Consider the following 20,395-nt stretch of genomic DNA (forward strand, 5'->3'; position numbering starts at 1 on the left):
GGAATTTAGGAACCAGTTAGAAAAAAAAATAGGACAAGAGACTAATGTTATCTGTGACATGGCGCTAGCATTTTGATGGTCCTGGTTGACTCGAAAGCTTGCATTCCACTGTGTCCATCAAGCAAAGTGCAAAAGAATGTTCCCCAAATCTAAACATCTGAGATAAAGCAACTGTTGTTGACTCTACACACACACACACACATACACAGAGAGAGAGAGAGAGAGAGAGAGAGAGAGAGAGAGCGCAAGCTAGCTGCAAGCTGTGGGGAGGGGGACAGGAGAAAGACTGAAATTTCTTCAAGCACATTTTGTCTAACTTATCTTATTAAATATTTATACATATAGTGCATCACCTCATAACCTTGGCCAAGCTTGGAAGAGATAATAGATACAAGACACACAAAAGATGCCCATAAGTATAAAGACAAAGAAACACAATCACTGAGCAGTCGGGTTGGAACAAAATCTCAAACCTGAAGTTAGGGTTGAGACTGGAACAATGGAACCCCACAAGTAAAACAGGGTTCCTGAAATGTGATCAGGTCATCAGGGAGAAACAGTCTGTAATCTGGTTAACCTACAAGATAGGTGTTAGTTCCAACAGATGTTAGCAGGATTTCAAAGGGGCTCCCTTATCTTTAGAGAAAAAGAAATGGCATTGTGTGTGGGTAGGGGGGTTCTTAACCAGTGAGCCATCTCTCCAGCCCTGAAAGAGAGGGAGTCCCAGGAACAGAGATGCAAACCACCTTCACTGAGAATTATGATAAAGTTAGAGATAATGTCAAGTATACACTAAGTCATGAGCTACTTGTCAAATATACATAACCTTGTTCTGTCTATACAAAAAGCATTTTAAATACTCACGATTCTTAGAAAGAGGGACATGTTAGAGTGCTTCACTTCCAAACTAAATAAGGAACAGAATTTCATAATATCCCAAGAGAAGTAAGTAACCAGGTACCCAATGCCCAGTGATGTGGCAGAATCACTGGGCACAGGCAGATGAGAAGGAGGCAGAGGACATGAAGAGAGGGAGAGAGGAGGGAGAAAAAAATCACTATAGGAAAAGGAAATACAATTTAAAACCAAAACGCAGAGGAAAATACAAAACATTATGCTCAGCTCTTTTTTTTAGGAGAACAAGAAACACAAAACCATTCAATAAATATAGCAAACCATAAAACACCTTCTGTTTTAAATTATAAGCAGTTGAGGGAGGATGTGAGGATGGAAGGGAAGCAGAGGAAAGGAGACAGATGAAGGAGGGCCCTTGTGATCTGGAGGTGTGTAAAGTCCCTTGTCTCCCTTAGCCATGGGGTGTTAGCTAAGTAACTTGGGCTGCTCATTAGCACTGATCTATGAAGTGTTGGTGAGATTTTCAGGAATTTTACCCCTGAGTGACAGTTGGTAGTCAGTGCTATTAGGACCAAACTTGAAAATAAAACTGGATGCTGTTGAAGGAAGACTCTAAATGACTGGATTCCAGAGTCTGTCACCTTCAGGTTTTGTGAATGAGGCAAGCTTACTTCCTCAAAGAACAAAGAAACACCTCTGGCGGCTTTTGAAGCATCCCACTCCCCCCCAAAAAAAACACTTTAGTTATTAAATTGACCCACAGCACTGAAATTTCAAAGGCAAGAAGTGACTTAGATTTGAGAAATTAACATTTGTAGAAACCCTTCAGAATACAGTGGGGAAAATAAACCTTTATTTCAGAAATAAACTTTGATGCTTGAAAACAAAACAGAACTGTTTCTGAAAATAGAAGGGTCTGTTGGAAACACTGAATGCAGTCCTCTATGACTCTTTGAGATCTTTCAAGTTGTACAGTGACTTATGGAAATGACCAGAAAAGATAGACCTCAGAAAGCCAGCAAAAGAAAAAGCAAGAAACCATTCACCCATTCCATCCCCCTAGTGAAGAAGCAATATCATGAGTGGAAATATTTGTCCCTGGCTACAGCACTTTTACCATGAAGGAGGTGTTTCCCAGTTACTCAGAGATGCTCCTGCATGTTTGGTTCTCCCTACTTCTCTCTATGGCTAGTTCATTACCCCATCATCATTTATCCTTTAGCCTTTCTTCCTCCTTCTCTCCTTCCTTCATTCCCTCTCCTCTAATCTGTCATCCCCATTCCTCTCTCCTTCCTCCACTCTTCTTTCCCCACTCCGCCATGTATACCTTATTTATAGGTCCCCAAGGCCACTTCAGTGAATGAATGGGCAAAGCACAGATGTGAAAAATGACAAGGATGTTAATTTATGTTTAAGATGTTAATGTACGTTTCTAACAAGTACTGCATAGTTCTTACCCTCATCTAACTTGCACTTGGAAGCTTTTCTCAAACTTTTAACACACATACAAATCACTGGGAGACCTTGCTGAGAGTGCAGATTTTAATCCAGTTAGAGGATAGCATGGTACTAACAAGGAACAATTACATCTCGGGCGGGGGGGGGGCTGGTTGTTCATAAAAAAATGGCACTGCACTGAGACTTTTGAGGGTAGGTAAGACCACATTGTACAGTGATGATGGGTAGACAGGGTAGGGATCTATAAGATTTAGCCAACAGACAACTGCAGAATTGTTTCAGTAATGGTTCAGAATCCAGTTTCTACAAATAGAGGGCATACATGGTATGGCAAAGGGTGTGAGAAATTAAAGATGATGTCAAGGTTTCAAGTCTTTGCATCAAAAAGGAAAGCCATCACCAGAAATGTATAAGTTTATGAAGAGGCTAGTGGAAATAGGAAATGAAAAGGATGGGGCGAGTAATTTTTGGCTCTGTCAAAGGTGAAGCACTAAGTACTTCCCGATGGAGATATTTAGCAGGCAATTGTGAGATTCTGAATTAGATAGTTAAGGAGACGGCAAATTAAAAGATGTAGAGACCATTGAACCATGACAGCCAAGACATGGGACTAGGTACATGAGTAAGCAAAGACAATGGAGAAGCACAGAGAACACATGGCACTGAGCACCCACATCTAACAAAGGTTACCATGAACAGACTGGACAAGCAAAGGCAGAATCAAGTAGAAGACCTAGAATGTACAGTATCTCAAAAGACAAAGGAATATGACAATTCAGACCAAAGATTTCTATGGACATTATATTATTTTCCTCATGGTCCAAAGGATAGGGATACAGTGGAAAGAACATTAGACATGGAGTAAAACAAATCTAGATTTCAGTCCTGGTACCACCATTTACACAAACTGTGGGAAAGTAAACCTTCTGGGTCTCAGTTTTTCCAACTATAAAATGGGCATGCACCACCTCCTTTTCAGGATGGCTTTATATATTGTGATTAATTACCCAGATTGCAAGTGGCATACAGTAAGTACTGGGTAGGTAGTTTCTACAATAGTCCCATATGGGGGATCTATCCAACCAACCTAAAAATGATCCACCCCCCAATCTACTAGAAACAAGGGAGTTTTCAAGTATGTGCTAAAAGAAAGTAGAACTAGGCATAGATAAGAGAACCTGGTGTTTTTGTCTGGTACTAGAGTTCAATTCCCAGCACCCCCATCAGGTGGCTCATGGTGCCTGTAATTTCAGCTCCAGACAGTCTGGACGCCCTCTTGTGGCATGTGAGGGCAAGTGCATACATAACACGTGCAGACATATAATTGGACGAATTAATAAAATAGCAATCTTTAAAAATGAAAATAGAAACGCTGGTGAAGGCAACCTGTTAAACAATAGAGACATTAAAGACACCTCACTTTTTCCCCACCCAGAAACAAAACTCTGAACACTGACTGCTCTTCCAGAGGTCCCAATTCCCAGCAACCACATGGTGGCTCACAACCATCTGTAATGGGATCCGATGCCCTCTTCTGGCATGTCTGAAGACAGCAACAAAGTACTCACATACATGAAATAAACAAATCTTTAAAAAGAAAGAAAGAAAGAAAGAAAGAAAGAAAGAAAGAAAGAAAGAAAGAAAGAAAGAAAGAAAGAAAGAAAGAAAGAAAGAAAGAAAGATCACTCTAGTTTTACAAGTATTACTAGACTTTGCTTAGAACCACATGTCTCAGAGGCTAGCCTGCATGCAATCTCAGCCAGATCTCCCAAAAACAGTGTAACAACCTTCATCTTATAGAGTAGTAGCGTCCCCACTTGGGGAGGAGCAGAATGAATGAGGTATTTCATGAGCACTTGCGCCGTGTACATGTAAGATACATAAAAACAAGGCTTTCAAATGGCAAAGTGGGGTTGTGAAAGAGATAGATAGATAGATAGATAGATAGATAGATAGATAGATAGGTAGATAGATAGATAGATAGATAGATAGATAGATAGATAGATAGATAGATAGATAGATAGATAGAGATAAAGATATATATTCCTCCCTCTCTCTTGATCAGTCTAACCCTCTTCCCGTCTCCATGTGTATGTACATTTGGGTGTTTGGTATGGTACCTTCTAGCTTGGACTATGACAACATAGATTCATACTTCCTCTTAATCCAGAAAGCTCTTGAAAGATTTGTTGGGTTTTTTAAATATCGCCAGATGTTGGCAAAATATATTTTAAGACATGTCCAATGAAGAGGCCTGGAAAATACAATCCACACCCATGGGACCACTTGAGCCTATATATTGATGAGTCTCAACTATGCTTCATCCGAACTCCACACTTTCCTGGTAAGCTCCCAGGACTTCAATTACCATCCATATACTGATACATCCTACATAGGTGGCCTCTCCCACCTCACTATGATGTGTGGGTCCATGATAAATGGGTGTGAACATGTGACACAGGCCACGGCTGGAAGACATGCTTTGTGCATTTGGTTCTGGCCTATCTTTCTGTGGGTTTCAGGGATTGAACCCAAGCCATCAAGCACACCTAGCAAGTATGAGTAAAGGCTTGTGTGTAGCAGAGGACAGCCTCAGGTGCCATTTCTTTTCTTCCACCTTGGTTTGAGACAGTACCTTTGTTGTCAACAGCTCCAAGCTAGCTGGCTCTTGGGCTACCAGGGTTATCTCCTATGTTGCCATAGGAGTGCTGGAATTGAGTCTGCATGTTATCATGCTGGCTTTACATGGGTCCTGAGGATTTGAACTTAGGCCCTCACACTTACAGGGCAAGCACTTTGCCCAATGAGCTAACTCTCCAGCCCTTCCTTTTGTCATAAGCCTTTACTTCTCTCATGCCTCACAGAACAGCAATATTTTTATGTAAATTGTTTCAGAAATCGAGATTGGAAAGTGCCTTTGGCGCCCCATTCACTTAAAATACTACCAGTACTAGAAGCAGTCCTCCAGAATGGGCCAGGGTCATAGAATGGGCTGAATGTAGTTACTTAATAAGAACTACATCTCCACACTTGGGGAAATGATGAAACCTGATAACTAAGCAGTAGGTCTCTTATATCAGTGGTAACCAGTACAGCAGCAATTTGGGGCCAATGTACGTAAAACATATTTCCCTAGCTCGGTGGAATGCTGTATCCCTTAGTTCTTTCCACTGAGAGTTAGGCTCACCCTCCATCAGACATGTCCAACCTTTGGATGTTTTGACAAGATGTCATCAATTACAGAGTTCATGCTCAAGATTCAAACGATCAAGTTATGAAAAAGAAATCTCATAATGATTTTGAATAATTTTACAATTTTGTGTTGAGCTGCATTCATAGCTAATAGGTGTGTGTGACCCACAAGCAACAGGTTGGACACACCCTGCTTGTGTTGTAGCTGTATTATCTGTGTGTATGCAGAATACACTCGACACACATGCACATCCATGCATGTTGGAACCAGGCCCATCCCTGGAACTGAGAAGCGGCAGACACTTTGAGTAACTGTGCTACTGAGACATATATTAAAGCACAGCTTTCAAATCACAAATACAAACTGTGACTGTGAAAGTCTACCCACTGCTAAGAGTAACAACAAATTTGAGCTGAAACAATATGTGTAATTAACTGTGATTATCAAAATAATACTGTATGGATATAAGTGTGTAATGTATGAATATATATGCATATACATATTCAAATACCACCATTTAAATAACACCACAAGAAAATCTCTGTGTCACCTCCTCTTCAATCTTCTTAGGCCAACAGGACTCCCAGGGCCAGTGTTTCAACTCCACCATCCTTTCTTCATTTTCTGCTGCAAACCAGTTTAGAGAACCAAGCACTCAGGGAAACATCTCCTAGTTACATGTCATCCCAAGCTTTCACTGGACAATAGTCAAGTCCTTACGAATCCCTCTTCAAATGTTGGTTAACTATGTAATAAATTACAATCATCATTCTGTACAAGTCACTGTACTCACCAGTCTAGAGGAGATCGGGATTCAAATATGGCTCTTGCATTCAGTGAACAATAGGTTTGGATGAGGTTGTGACTTCCCTATATACTTCAAAATCATGGATGCAAAGTAAGACGTATGGGTAAAATACTCTGGGTAACAAATGCACTACTGATGCAGTTGTCTCTCTGTATTATCCCTGAATGCATGGACTTGTAAAACTCCAGGTTGAGATGTTTGCCAGTCCTCTGTCTGTTCTATGCTAGTTAATATTCTGTTATGTACCAGAATGTGAGCTTTGAATCTCCTCTCTACATCTGTCATTCTAACTCTTCCTCTTCACCACTTTCCCCTCAGCTTCAGTTAGGCAAAGCCAGGTTTGTAAAGAGCAATGGAGAGTCTCAGGATGTCCTAAAACATAGTTATCAATACTAAATAAGCAGTGGTTGGAGAGAGGGGACAGAACTGCAATTTAAAAAGGAACTATGCAAATTAATTTATTCTAACATATAAAATAAAATTTCTTGTCCTGCAAACATATTCGGAATATGTCCTTTTAAACACAACATCAATCTTAGTGGCATAAGTAAGAAATTGAGAACACTGAGGAGGAGCTTGGTTCCAATCAGTTTGCTTTAGGAAGGACAGCTTAATGAATATGCTATAAGAAAGTGGTATGTTGAGCAGCAGCTAGGGAACTGCACATCTTTACTGAAACTTGGGAGCAATATTGTCAGAAACCAAAATTCAAAAGATCTATATAGTAAAGAAAATGCATGAATGTATCGATGTGTATAACCTTACCTTTAAATTACTTAGAATTGCCTTGGAAACAAGAACAAAATACTTACCCCTCTTGTAAGACTTGGCTAGTCTACTTCTTCCAGGGACTGAAGGCACAAGCAAGTGAATTAAAGCAATACTCTTTTTACTTACCTATAGGTAACAGATGGATTTTTTTTTTAACCTGAAAAAGTGACTCCTTTTTTAAAATCCCAGTAAAATTAAATCAATTCTTAAATATTAACTTTATTGAAATTGTATGTTTCTAGTACATTCTAACTGCATTCATTTGGTCAGTAAATACATACTAGTACCTATTGTTCACACTAAATGTAGACATAAAAAATGAATACCATATTATCCCTAACCTAAAGGAGATACCAGGCTTGTGATAGGAATAACTGCAAAACTGTACCTTGTGGTTACTGTAACCAGGATTTCAAGTTATTTTCAAAAGGAAGACTTCAAAGGATCAATGGATGTTTTGCCCTAAAACTGTGCCACCTTCTCAGTTTATAACAGAAACGTGCTTCATTGTGGAAACTTTAAAAAAATAGATTTAAGTACTCTAGCCTTTGTTGAGAAATGAACAGTTTTCATCTTACAGTTCATGGATGCATGCAACGGATAGAAGTTTCTTTTATAATGGCTTTGACTTCCCTGTCCCCTCTTATCGCCATTTTCACCTATATTTTATCTCCTTTCCTATCAATTATTTATCAATATAAGCCTATTAAGCACACTTCAAAGAGCTGAGTAGATTTCCTAATCTGGCATATAAATACAATTTCAGCTCCTAGAAGTAATTAACTGTTCAGAACACTAGAGATGCAAATTCTCAAATGTGGCTTTGAGAATCTTCACACAGAGAGAAGCCAAAGTGAAAAATGTCTTTCTTTGTAATCACTTTGGGTTTATGTTTGTTGGTGGGGGGTAGTGGTGGTTTTGAAATGACAAGAATTTCTGATAATTAGCATTTGTGTATATAATATTTAAAGTAGAAGAGTGAAGCTTCTTTTCTTGTATATTCCTTGTATATTCAAAAAGGTCTCTGCATGGGCCTGAGATGTTCCAGTGGGTGCCTTGCCACTCACACACAGAATTTCAAAATGCATTTTCTCTGCTGATATGGCTATTATTGCACTGCTTTCTGAATCATGTTCTCTCTGCCATCATAGTTCAAGAGGTAAATTCCCAGTCACTTAATGCTGTCTAAAGCCAGTCTGGGGAACCATGGCTTGGATTCGATTTTCTGATATTCATTTCTCTTTTTAAAAGATTTGTTTGTTTGTTTGTTTGTTGTATGAGTGCTTACACACACCAGAAGAGGACATCAGATCACATTATAGATGGTCGGGAGCCACCATGTGGTTGCTGGAAATTGAACTCAGGACCTCTGGAAGAGCAGCCAGTACTCTAAACTACTGAGCCATTTCTCCAACTCTGATGTTCATTTCTTAATAGAAATGCTAGAGATCCTGTTTCAAGTCAGACATGCTGCTAAATATGGGCAAATAACTACAGGATTTTTCTGCCCATACTTCCGGTTACAGCCTTAGCTTACCAAATACATCAAACCCATTTACAAGATTGGCTAGGGTTCAACAGATGTTGGCTGTTGGAACAGTCTCTTGAGTTGAGCCTGTACAGAAATTCTGATCCCAGGTTACAAAAACCCATGAGGTACTACAACAGATCTGTGCATGTCTCCTAGCTTGACTTCCAATTATGGCAACACCAACATTAGCAAAAACGTCTACTTGACATTAAATCAAACAGGACTTGATTTAGGAGAGGTCCTTTGATTTATGTGCTATAATAATTGTTGATCTTTAACTATACTAATCCAGGCATAACAATGCTGCTGACTTCAATTTGTTCTTTGGGTATTCAATATTAATAAGCCCAACCAGTTATTAAGAGTCAGCAGATAACTGAAATAAGCCTGGATCTGTCTACAGCCAAAATACATAAAGACTACAAAGTTTATCTACACACCCTAAGAGTGTGCCATAGCATTGGGCTTAAGCTTTAAAAATAAGCTTGAGAAAGTATTCAAAAGTTCATATAAAATACTTACTGATCTAGAAATTCTTTCTTGTTAATTATCAGCCAAATGCCGCATGGCACTCTTAGCACTGTGCTCAACACTGCTCAAAGAGCTTTCCCTTTAAGAAGCTTATAATCTAAAACATACAAATAACCATATGCAGAAAAAAAGCTAGAGATCAGAGTAAAAGGAAGCATTCACAAAAAATGTACAAATTCAGCACGCCAAAACTTTTCAGTTGAGCAACATGATCCCCAGTGAAATTCTTTCCAAATGATGTATCGTGTGCACAAGTTATAAGTGATTATCTTCAATTTTCTTAGAAATGAGTAATAAAATCCTTCTTAAGACCCATGCTTTTGTATAGGCATCAAACACTAAAGTTGGCATGGTCATTGATAGCTGCCATGTAAAGAGAAAACATATTTTCTGTCTTGTCTCATAGGAGAAAAATCCAGGACTCTTCTCCCAGGTTGGTAATAAGCAGTCTTTTCCTAGGCTACAGTGAACAGCAAACATTGCAACTCTAAAGATGGAAGCAACAGAATGCTCAAAAATATTGCATCAAAATATTGGATACAATCTACCAGCCCATAAGGAAAAAAAAAAACACATTGCAAAACTGACACCATCTGTGTCATCTAGCATCCATCAAAACCTTCTTCTGTGTCTTTTTAAGATGGAGGCTCTATTAAGAGACTTCTCCCTATCTCCCACTTCATCTCTTCTGTTCTTTTCCCTTGCCCAGGCTGCCTATTGTGACCATTCCAGCCAATTTCCTGGAGGTCTTTTCTAGCCTCTTTCACCCTCTTTAATCCTACAAGTTTCCTGGGAAGCTTGTTTACTCGTGTGCTCCCCCACTCTACTGCAAGCTCCTTGACAAAGGGGACTGCATCTTACTCCTCTCGGCACCCCCAGCACCTAAAGCAAGCCTGCCAAGGAGCCCCACCAATCATCCGCCATCTCCATCAGAATGATGGCTCCTTCCTAAATAACTTCTCAGTCAGGATTTATGCACTAAATACATTCAGAGCACATCTGAAAGAATTTTCTAAACTCCTCAAAGTTAGCACAGGACAGTACAACTTTTGAAAAGTTTTGACAAATCACCTGCTCCTCCAAATGTCTAGTGCATTCTCAGAGGAGAGGGAAAAAAAAATTCTCCCATACCTAGGTTCTCATTGTCTCTCCCAACATTTGGACTGTTAGTTGTTTCAAAATAATTGGGGACCCACAGCTGGCAACACAGATAGGTTTGCTAGTTTTCAGAGTGCACGCACACTCACACACGCACACACACAAACACACTCACATTTAAAAACAAACTCTTTGTTTCAAGAATTTTCCTTTGGATTTTTTTTTTTTTCTTTCATCAATTTCCAGCAACTGCGAGGGATTTTGGCCCTTGGAGGCTGCCTTTTACCCATAGGTGCATTCAGCCTTCTGCATCCGTTCTAGTGCTTTCCAAGGCCCTCTCCAAGACAAGATCTCTCCATCTTAGGGGAGTTGCAACACTACCATGGTTTGTTTGGTTTTCTCATTCCCATCCGACCCCTGCAACTCCCACCCCCCACAAAAGTGGTGTATGGCATTCATAAAGTGAATTACACTTGATTTTTGTTTAGAGGAATTTTTTTTCAGACTTCTGTAACATTCCCTTGAGACAATTGGAAACATCATTGTCTGATTACTAGCTCACTTCCCTTGCCTAAAATTGTATCCATTCTTGATTGCGCCTGTGGGTAGGTTAAGCAAAACAAAATAAACATCTAGACTTATGAGCTCATTGGCTTTTTTCTGAATTTTTCTAAATTAAATAAGGGCAAAAGAGCTGTACTGAAAGTCAGTTATATGGATTTCCCTGCCAAATGCTAACTCTGTGTGCCTGGTTTCCATCTGTAGTGCTTTCCAAGTTACAAATCCTTAAAAAAAAAAAGTGAGGTCTGAAGAGATTCATGGATTTGGGGAACATGCTATTTAGAATGGCTGTCCAGTGCCTTTGAACACTCTAAAAAAAAAAAAAAATGAAACATGCGATTGGAAGGGTTTAGATCAGCTTTGTAGAAGTCTGGGGTAGTCCTTCAGCACCAGTGATTTATTTTTTAGGCTGGCTGATTTCAAATGCCATTAGTCTCATCCATATTAGCATAAGAAATGTACCTTATCCACACTAACCCAATTCTGCTAATGGCCAAAGTTAGCAGTCAATCCCAAATGCGCCCCTTACGTGAAACAGGACATTCTTGAGGATATTTCCTGAGTGGGGACCGAATCTCATTTTATCTGGGACAAAGAGAGCATTAATGCAGTTAACACAGTGTAGCAGACAAACTGAACATGGCTTAAGCTGTAGATGGCGATGCGGGAGGGGGAGTCAAGCGGTCATCGCAATGGTTCATAACTATCAAATAATTTGCAGCTCTTTCAATTTCTAACCAGTGAGAAACAGCAGCAAATTACACATTTATTCACTTTGAAATTATGCACTTGCCATTGTATTCGGTCTGCCATTATCATCTCTTCTCTGAAACACTGATGAGCTAGCTCCTTCTGCACATGAACAGTAGGATTTTTCCCATATTTTCTATACCTACATCGTCCATCGTTAGCCGACTAAAATTCAGGACAAATGGGTTTGTTCCAGGCCTGTGCTGCCACAGTACCTGGTAGCTGGATGGGTATCACGATGTTTGAATTTGGGACTTGTTTTCCATCTAAAGGTGCGGGGCATGACTTAATTTTTTTTTAATGAATTGTGCTGGGTTTATATGAAAACAAATAGAAAAGTGCTTCCTCCTAGAGTTTGTGAAATAATACAGGAAAAATTCTCTAAGACAAATAAGTCTCTCTATAAGTATGATCATTCTTAGGCTGGAAGCACGCGAGGCAGGAAACAAGCCCTAGCCAACTCTCATAGACACAGTGTGTGGGCCTTCCCAATACTTTTATACAGATGTAGCAAAGAGGCAGGCAGCCAGAGAGCTGGGGGAAGGAGAGAGACTAGCAAGCTAACGCGCCTCTCTCTCTCTCTCTCTGCCTCTCTCTCTCTGCCTCTCTCTCTCTCTCTCTCTCTCTCTCTCTCTCTCTCTCTCTCTGTGTGTGTGTGTGTGTGTGTGTGTGTGTGTGTGTGTGTGTGGTGTAAGAGGATTGCTAATAACTATCTAGATGAACTTTTCTCGGTACCCCCCTTCTTAAGCACCATTTTACTTCCCTTTGCATCAGCCAAATACTGCCCAACCCCAACCCTGGACCAATTCATCTTGTGGGGGCTCAGCCTGTAAGGACCAATTTTTATATTATCAACAAAAGCTTGTTCTCTAGCCTTAGCAATCTAATTACCATGGCACTTCCAGGGGAGAGAGATTCGCCCGTTGTTTCAGCTCTGCAGAACTGATTCATAGGTTGCCCCTTACAGCTCTTGCACACGCCCACGTGGTACGTTATTAAGACTTAACAGTGGAAGAGGTAGTTCTACCCTCCCTTAGAGAGATATCCTGCAAGGCAATATTTAACATATGCGCAAGTGCATTTCAGTCACCAAAAAAGGGTGACCAATTACCTTTGCAACTAAACAGCAGGCTCACTAGCCTCTTTTCATCAACCTAAAGAAAAGGCTGAGGGCGCGCTGGCTGCCTAGGTAACCTCCTGCCAGTGAACGCTCCCTGGCAGCGCCCACAAGGCGCGCATACGCATTCACAACTTGGTCCAACGATCCGGCCCGCCTCCCTGACTTGTTGAGAGCCACCAGCCAAGTTGTGGCGAGGCTTGTTCCCAATGTCTCCCAAGCGCGGGATGAGCTCCTAGCTGGATGCACGAGTCTTCGGAAGGAGAGCCTGGAAGCCACAAACGTCTGTGTGCAAATACGGCTGGCTGCTTTCTTCCAAGCGCACCTCTGAAAAATTAATCTTTTCGAAACCCATTCTTCCTGCACGTATTGTTAGTACAGCAACTTGTCCTGATTGGATTCTAAGGCAGGCGTTAGGAGCCCAACCGCTGGACAGTCAATCACACAGGCAATTAATATTCATCTGTTGACAGCGGCAGCCCTGAGCTAAGGTTAAAATATGCCCCTACAAAATGATCTGATTGTGCAGAACAAAAGGCAGGCGCTCTGAAACTTTCCTCTGCCTAAAATCTTCTCCTCTTCGGGGTCCAGCCTGTCAAGGCAGATGAATTTGGGCGGGGGAGGAGTTAAATCCTTTTTGGATTCATGCTCCGTAGGCCAAGCACCGCCGATTTTTAAAGAGATTTGCCAACCTAGATAAGGGAAGCTGTTTTGAAGGGAAAGGCTCAGTCTTGCACGTTTTGGAGGACCCTCCTACTCAAAAGTTTCCTTCACTGTGTCTTCTCTAGCCTCTGAGGATTCAAAGATTTGTGCTCAACTTTGCCTGCACTTGGGCCCGGCCAGCCTCGGGAACCCAAACTAGGGAACGGAAAGCATGGGGGGGGGGAGACACACGGTGGAGAAAGTGTGGCTAGAATTACGGGTCCAGCTAAGGCAGACGTGCTAGTAAGGGAGATAAATTCCCGAGTCACAGTCTTCACGTTGTGAAGCCGGTTTGCTAAGAGCAGAGGGGAGCCAGCTCCCACCTTCCCGCCCTCCCCCCAAAAAATGGGCGCTAGAAAGGCGATCTCTGCTGTTCCTCGCTCTGGCTTGCACAGTTCCTGACAGCAGCGTGAGCCCGGGGCATGTGGATAGAGTCCCATACTCTGCTTCCCTCCCTCGGTAGATGGTCCAGGCCCCAGGCACAGCGACCATTCCCAGGTATCCTGCAGCAGAGAGCACGGCCGCCGCGGCCCCACCAGGCTAGCGCGCTCTGGGAAGAGCCACCACGCGCGCCCTGGCTTTACACTGTGCGCGGGAATGCTCAAGGGACCCCTACTCACCTGGCACAGGGGTTTCTGGTACCCATTTGAGTCCGGGCTGCAGTCTCTGGAAGAAAGAACGGACCTGGTGACAGGTGGCGTCTGGAGGCGGCGGGGGCTGCGCCTGTCCCAGGCAGCCCAAGCCTAGCAGCATCGCCACCAGCAAGCACGCGGTGCGCACGGTCCCGGCCATCCTGCTTCTTGGGGGAGCGAGGAGAGCACGAGAGAGTGGCAATAAGAGCCGGAGCGGTCCCGAGACTCAGCAAGTCTGGCAGTAGCCTGGCAGAGCAAGAGAGGAGCCGCTACCCAGCCGCCGCAAAAGTTTCCTCGCAGCTACCTGGGCGCTGGGCGAGGGCGGGAACAGCTTGGCGGTGCGGGGCGGCCCGGGGCGGAGCCTTGTGGGCGTGGCGAGGAGGGACGGGGCGGGGCGAGGCAAGGCGAGCCGCGCAGCCTGGAGGACGGCGTGGGGTCGTGTAGCTGCTGGCCTGCGGGATGCGGGGCGTGGCAAGGGGCTTAGCTGGGAGATTGGGTTTACCAAGGTGGCGGGCAAGCCTTGGCGGGAGAGGCGCGGGAAGAGGATAAGGAGCGTGTGCGGTGGCTCCCGGCAATCCTGCCCTGCCACTCGCTCGCCGCTGCTCTACACTGGGCGCTCTGGCATAACTACTGCAGAGGGGCTGCAGGCTCAGGCACGCTGATTGGCTTCCCAGCAGCAGTCCCCTCTGACTGGCTCTGGGAGAAGTTCCCCAGCCTCACTCCTCCTTTCCGCCTCCCTTTGGCCTACAGCCTGGAGGGCTTTTCCTTTTCAGCCTTTGCAAGCTCTCCATCTTCCTTGGAGTGGAGTGGAGGTCTGCGGTTTAGGTACACACACACACACACACACACACACACACACACCCGATTCGACCCTAGGCCTTCTCCCACCCGGATCTGGCTCCTTCTGGCCACCAGAGCCCACACAAGGTTTCCTAAGCACAAAATCCCTCTCCTTGCTCTGTTTTCTGAGAAAGGTTTCTTGGGAAGCCTTTCCCAATGCAGCTGTGGCCAAGCCCTCAAAGCCTATCCACAAATAGTCACGTTCCAGAGCGCTGGGGATCTCTGGATTTCACAGCCTGGCTCATCTTTGTACCTAAAAGGTCTGGAAGCCCGTTCAATAGAACCACACAAAGTAAATGTGGTGTGTGTGTGTGTGTGTGTGTGTGTGTGTGTGTGTGTGTGTGTGTGAATTAAGGCACTTGATCCTGATTCCCAGGTGAATCATATCATCTACAGGATAGTCACGGGCAACCCTCATAAAGTGTAGCTGGTGAGAGTAACTCATTCAGGAAATCATTTTACATATGAAATTCATTAAGTCATGGCTAGTCTGTTTCATACCTGGAGTAGAGCCCTATTTAAAAGATTTCCTGGATGTCAATCCACGTTTCTTCTACTTAATTCTCACCATTGGAAAGACATTTCTTTGAGGATCAAATGCCCCTTTGGGAAGAAAGGGCATATAATCATTATCTATGCTCTACAGAAATTGAATCATCCCATCGAATTGGTTCTCTTTGTGACTCCACTCATGTCCACACGTAGACAACTTTAGCCCAGTGTATTGTACATAGTAGGAGCTCAGTATTTCTACAATTAATGAATTTGATATCTCAGTGTAATCTAGCTTGTTGTCTGATTGTGTTCCTTTTTTTACTAGACAAAAGTATGCTTGGAGACATAGATAAACACAGCCTGGGGGGGGGCTGTATCTTGAATAGAGGGCTATGAAGAAAGAGAAAGCAATATGAAGGCAACGGAGCAATTTATTCAAGTCTTCATTTGTTCATTCAATAACCATTATTGGAATTCTTACTATGTGCTTGACTCTGTGGGATACAAAGAGAAAACAGAGACACGAAACGCATTCTGTAGCACCTGACCTCAGAGAGTTTCAAATCTAATGGGGAGCCAACAAACTGAAATGTTAACACATTATGTGCTAAGAGGGAAGATGGAGTTCTGAGGGCTGAGCGGAGGGATCAGAGAAAGTGTCCCAGAAATGCTGATGGCCTAAACTCGGACTTGAAAGCCCAGTAGGGGCTGAGGTGAGAAAAGACTGGGGGAAGGGTGCCCTGGCAAGGAAACGGGGTGAACAAAGAAGAGAGGCCCTGGCATGGCCCATTTGGAGAGTAGGAGGTGCGAGTAATGATTTCAGGCTGAGGAGTTAAAAGAACTAAGGCAGGAGGGAGAGGCGAAGCAAGGGCCAGATTGTGCAGTGTAGAAGCCTGTAGAGGAGTCTGCGGAACCACTTAAGGAAATTCTGAGCATAGGGGTGACATGATCAGATTTGTCTCAACAGTGTTTCGGAGAATGGTTTGAAGAAGGCAAAAGATTGGGAGCAAGAAGACCAGCTAAGAGGCCCTGAAATTAATACCCACAAGAAATGACAAAGGCTTGTGACAAAGGAGTTTTGAAAGGGGAAAACTGTCCCAGAGATATTTAGAAGATAGAATTAAAAGTGCATGCTGATCCAGTGCCGATGGGGGTTGGGTGAGAAGGAGTCAAGGACAGAGGGCTTAGTCACCCCCACTTTTCAACAAACATTTGAGTGCTGCCTATGTATCTGGCATTCTTCTACTTCATAATTCCGCCTGGGGCTAGGCCTGCGCCTGCATTGAACATTTGACAAATGACATAGCCACTTTAAAAGAAACACCAATTAAGAGTCCTAATTTGGCTGGTGAGTTTGATATGTTCCACCTGTGGAGCCCTGTGACCAAAGGGCAGATTGGAAGGCAAGCATTGATTGAATTTCACGACCTCGCAGAGGAAGACATGACCTCCCATAAATTCATGATCTTCCAGAGCTCATGCAACGAACTACAAAGGCAACAGTTGTTTTCAACTACTGGGTATAGAATACCTAGGGAAAAACGTGGCTGTGCCTCCTTTTCAATCTGTGCTTTTAATATAGAACATGCTATGCATAAACTAAAGCACTGCTTACAAAATGAAGTGTGGATCCCTGGATTCAATGCAGTGGACCCACGAACTTGGGTTTATTGTCAAGAACTTTATTTCAGTGGGTTACAAACTGTACATATAATGAGTGCATTCACCTCATAAGCTTTGTCAAAACAAAGCTAAGTATCCAGTTCAGCAAAATATGAGGTAGTTTGAAGATAACATTAAATGCTATTGGAAATATGAAATACATTGAACCAAATAGGGTGGTCCGTGGGTCCCTAGGGTTTGAGCTAAGTCAGAGACAGACTGGCTCTGAAGTTTGAAGAACTATTTTTTAGCCTGGAAGTTTCTGCTCTCACTCCAAGCACCTACTTCAGAGCTTTTAGCCAAGCAAAGGGAAGAGTTTAAAAAAAAAACAAAAAACAAAAAACCAACCTTGCCTAGCAGAAGAAGTGCTTCCATTTTTATAAGTGCCTCTCAAAGGCTTCTAACCTTCCCAATCCCCCAAGTGATGACTCTCACAGTGGAATTTCAGGCACTGAAATGGACTTTGCGGGATAGGCTTCTTTGTCAGAAACACTTCCAGAAATGTCACAGGCAGCCATCTCCACTGCTTAGTCAGTGTTGAAAAAGTTTACTCCGGATAATCTTTAGCCAGAGGCTGGGGAATGTGAATTGTGGTACAGCACGTGGTAAAGCCTAGCTTGCACAAAGTCTTGTCCTGAAAAACAAGAAAAGGAAGGAAAACAGGAAGGAAGGCAACTCATTTACCAATGTGTAAACTCTCTACTGCGTGCTACAGAGATGGGTAATTATTAAGGTTGTATTTCCTAGCAAAGAAAGGTAGAGTGTGTGTAGTGCCAGCCATTCCTCCCCAGGCTGAGGTAGAAGCATGCATTAAGCCTGGATGTTCAGGACCAGCCAGAGAGACACAGGGAGACCTTGTCTCAAAAACAATAAACAGAAAAAAACGTGTGTGTGTGTGTGTGTGTGTGATGACAAAAATTCTATTTTCTCTTTTACAGAAGCAACTGTCTTGCCTCATGTGAGACAAGCTCCCTTCCTCGTGCTCAGTTTTTGTCACTGATTCCTCTGAACTCTCCAGTAAGAGAAGCAGAGAGGTAATCAGTGTGGGGCTACAAAAGGACATGCTGATTGAAAGAGTGGTCGCCTTGGACAATCATGGCTCTGTGCTCTCAGACCCAGTTGAAAGTGTTTAGATAGCATGGCTGGACCCCTTTTTCTCTTTTGGACCCCAGGGGAAGGCTATCTAGCCCAGCATGCCCAGAAGAACTTTTCTTCACCTTTTGCTCCTGGACTCCAGTTTGAAAGAATTCGAGAATTCCCAGCTGTAGCCAGCAGCTATTATCTTGCTGTAGCAGGGAGGAGAGTCTGGTTCCATGGCTCCAAAAGCAGCATAAATCAAGATTTCTGGGAGAGGGTTAAGAAAGGGTGTTCAACAGCTGCCGCCATGGGAGGAGCGCATACACAGCCATGCACATGGCCACACACACACACATTATTTGTCTTGGGCCCAGTTCCTTTGCCCCCCAGGTGTTGTTCTCCTTTTTCCATCCCTCTCAGGTACACAGTGTCTTCTGCTCTTAACCTCACTCTCGAACTTGCTGTCAGGGAAGAAGCTTTCAAACTCATCCTATCTCAATGTATCTGGTTGATAGGATGTAATGGGGGATGCCCACCCAGGGGTATAAGTATTTCAACAGGGATCAAAGCTTTAAACCAAAGGAACAGAGCTCTAAAAACTCTGGAATTCCAGGCATCCGCCAGTGGGAAGGGAGTGTTTAAACTGAGGGGCAATGAGGCCTTTTTTGGTGCACCTGAAATCACATCATGTAGACAGTTGCTTATATGTTAGGCTGCTTGCTGCTCACAGTCAACACCTCTTGTGCCACACCTCTGAGCTAGATGGCACACAGCCACTTTGTCTCCTCTTCCCTTGCACTGTATGAGTCCTTTGTGGGCCAGAGGGAAGGGGAGGCGCCAGGCACACTGATCCCAATTCTCCCAGATGTATAAGCTATGATCAGAGGATGAATTATAGTCCTTTGGGAAAGAGTGTTCATTCATCCATCGCAGCCAGCAGGCCAGTGCAATGTAAATGGTAACTTTGTAAGTTGAAAGACTTAAAGTCATTTTGAAAATTGCATAATAATCTCAGGCAGAATTTGGCTCCATGTATATGGAAAATTAATAGATGTGACTGGGATGCTTGCATTGTGAGTTGTGGAGGGCTAACCTCGCTTCAGACTGGAGACTATGCTCTGCCCTCACTAAATCCACAAAGTTTACTGAAATTCTTATAAGTCAGCATCCAAGTTTTGAAAATTTAAAATAAAATAGTGAATTCTCTTATTTGGGGCATCATGTTGATTACTACAAATAAAAAATATTCTATTATGTTTTTGGTTGCATAAAGGAATATTGATCTTGACTCCTAACATATTTCTTCATACCTTTAGTCTATTGATTTTTTTATAACTAGATAGATATACCATATGTATTTCTAGCATTTTGTGTCTTCATAGGTGTGTAGTGTGTGTGTGTGTGTGTGTGTGTGTGTGTGTGTGTGTGTGAAAATTTGAGTGGTTTTGTACCTTGGCAATTGAGAGCATGGTAGCTTTAAGTTCAAATACTAGTAATACCCAAGGCATAGCTTTATATGCTGCATGGTAATTCCTGTGTGCTTTATTTTGTTTTTAAATTACTATGGGCCAAAATTTACAATGGTTCAGGTATGTGATATATGCATCTTAATGCCTGTTTCATAGAAATTTCAAGTAATTTCTGGGTCTTTAGTCTCTAAAATCTGGTTCTCCAATAAGCCACCTGGTATTTGGAAGTTTAACTTCTTACCAAGTTTATTCCCTTCTATATTCTTTCCAAGTCCCTGCCACATGTGGGAAGCTATCAGGAGCCATCATCATAGAGAGTAACACATATTTTCAATAACTTTCCCCACCCTTGGCAATGTTGAGTCTAGGGGGGAATTTCCAAAGTAACATATCATGGGTCTAGTGAGATGGTTCAGCAGGTAAGAGAAATTGCCTCCAAGTCTGGCAATCTAAGTTTGGTCCATGAGACAGACGACCATGATGGCAAGAGTGAAGCAACTCTCACAAGTTGTCCTCTGACCTTCATACCTGTGCTGAGGTATGCAGATGCCCACGCACAGAAAAAAGTATACATATATAATTAAGTAATTAATTAATTAATGTTTTATTAAACAGCATATTACAGGTCAGAGCCATTTTCAGCACTATGCCCAACTCTAGTTATCATGAAGGTTATCCATTAGAAACTGTGTGATGAGCCGGACGTGGTGGCGCACACCTTTAATTCCAGCACTCGGGAGGCAGAGGCAGGCAGATTTCTGAGTTCGAGGCCAGCCTGGTCTACAAAGGACAGCCAGGGCTATACAGAAAAAACTCTGTCTCAAAAAACAAAAAACAAAAAAAAA

The 20,395-nt window shown here is 42.8% G+C and overlaps 1 protein-coding gene and 1 long non-coding RNA gene across 2 annotated transcripts in view; one reads left to right on the top strand and one right to left on the bottom strand.

Annotated features, from left to right (window-relative positions):
- Nucleotides 1-14,364, bottom strand: part of Gpc3 (glypican 3) — a 338,342-nt gene extending 323,978 nt beyond the window's left edge. The window contains exon 1 of the mRNA XM_021153008.1: nucleotides 13,996-14,364. Within this exon, the coding sequence (XP_021008667.1) occupies nucleotides 13,996-14,167 (172 nt within the window). The 5' untranslated portion in view covers nucleotides 14,168-14,364. The remainder of the gene's footprint in view (nucleotides 1-13,995) is intronic.
- LOC110286574 overlaps nucleotides 1-19,347 on the top strand; it is a 43,196-nt gene extending 23,849 nt beyond the window's left edge. Inside the window, exon 5 of the long non-coding RNA XR_002377149.1 lies at nucleotides 17,943-19,347. This is a non-coding gene — a long non-coding RNA (uncharacterized LOC110286574). The remainder of the gene's footprint in view (nucleotides 1-17,942) is intronic.
- The last annotated feature ends 1,048 nt before the right edge of the window (nucleotides 19,348-20,395 follow it).

The sequence above is a fragment of the Mus caroli genome, chromosome X, assembly GCF_900094665.2.
Source record: "Mus caroli chromosome X, CAROLI_EIJ_v1.1, whole genome shotgun sequence".
NCBI lineage: Eukaryota > Metazoa > Chordata > Mammalia > Rodentia > Muridae > Mus > Mus caroli.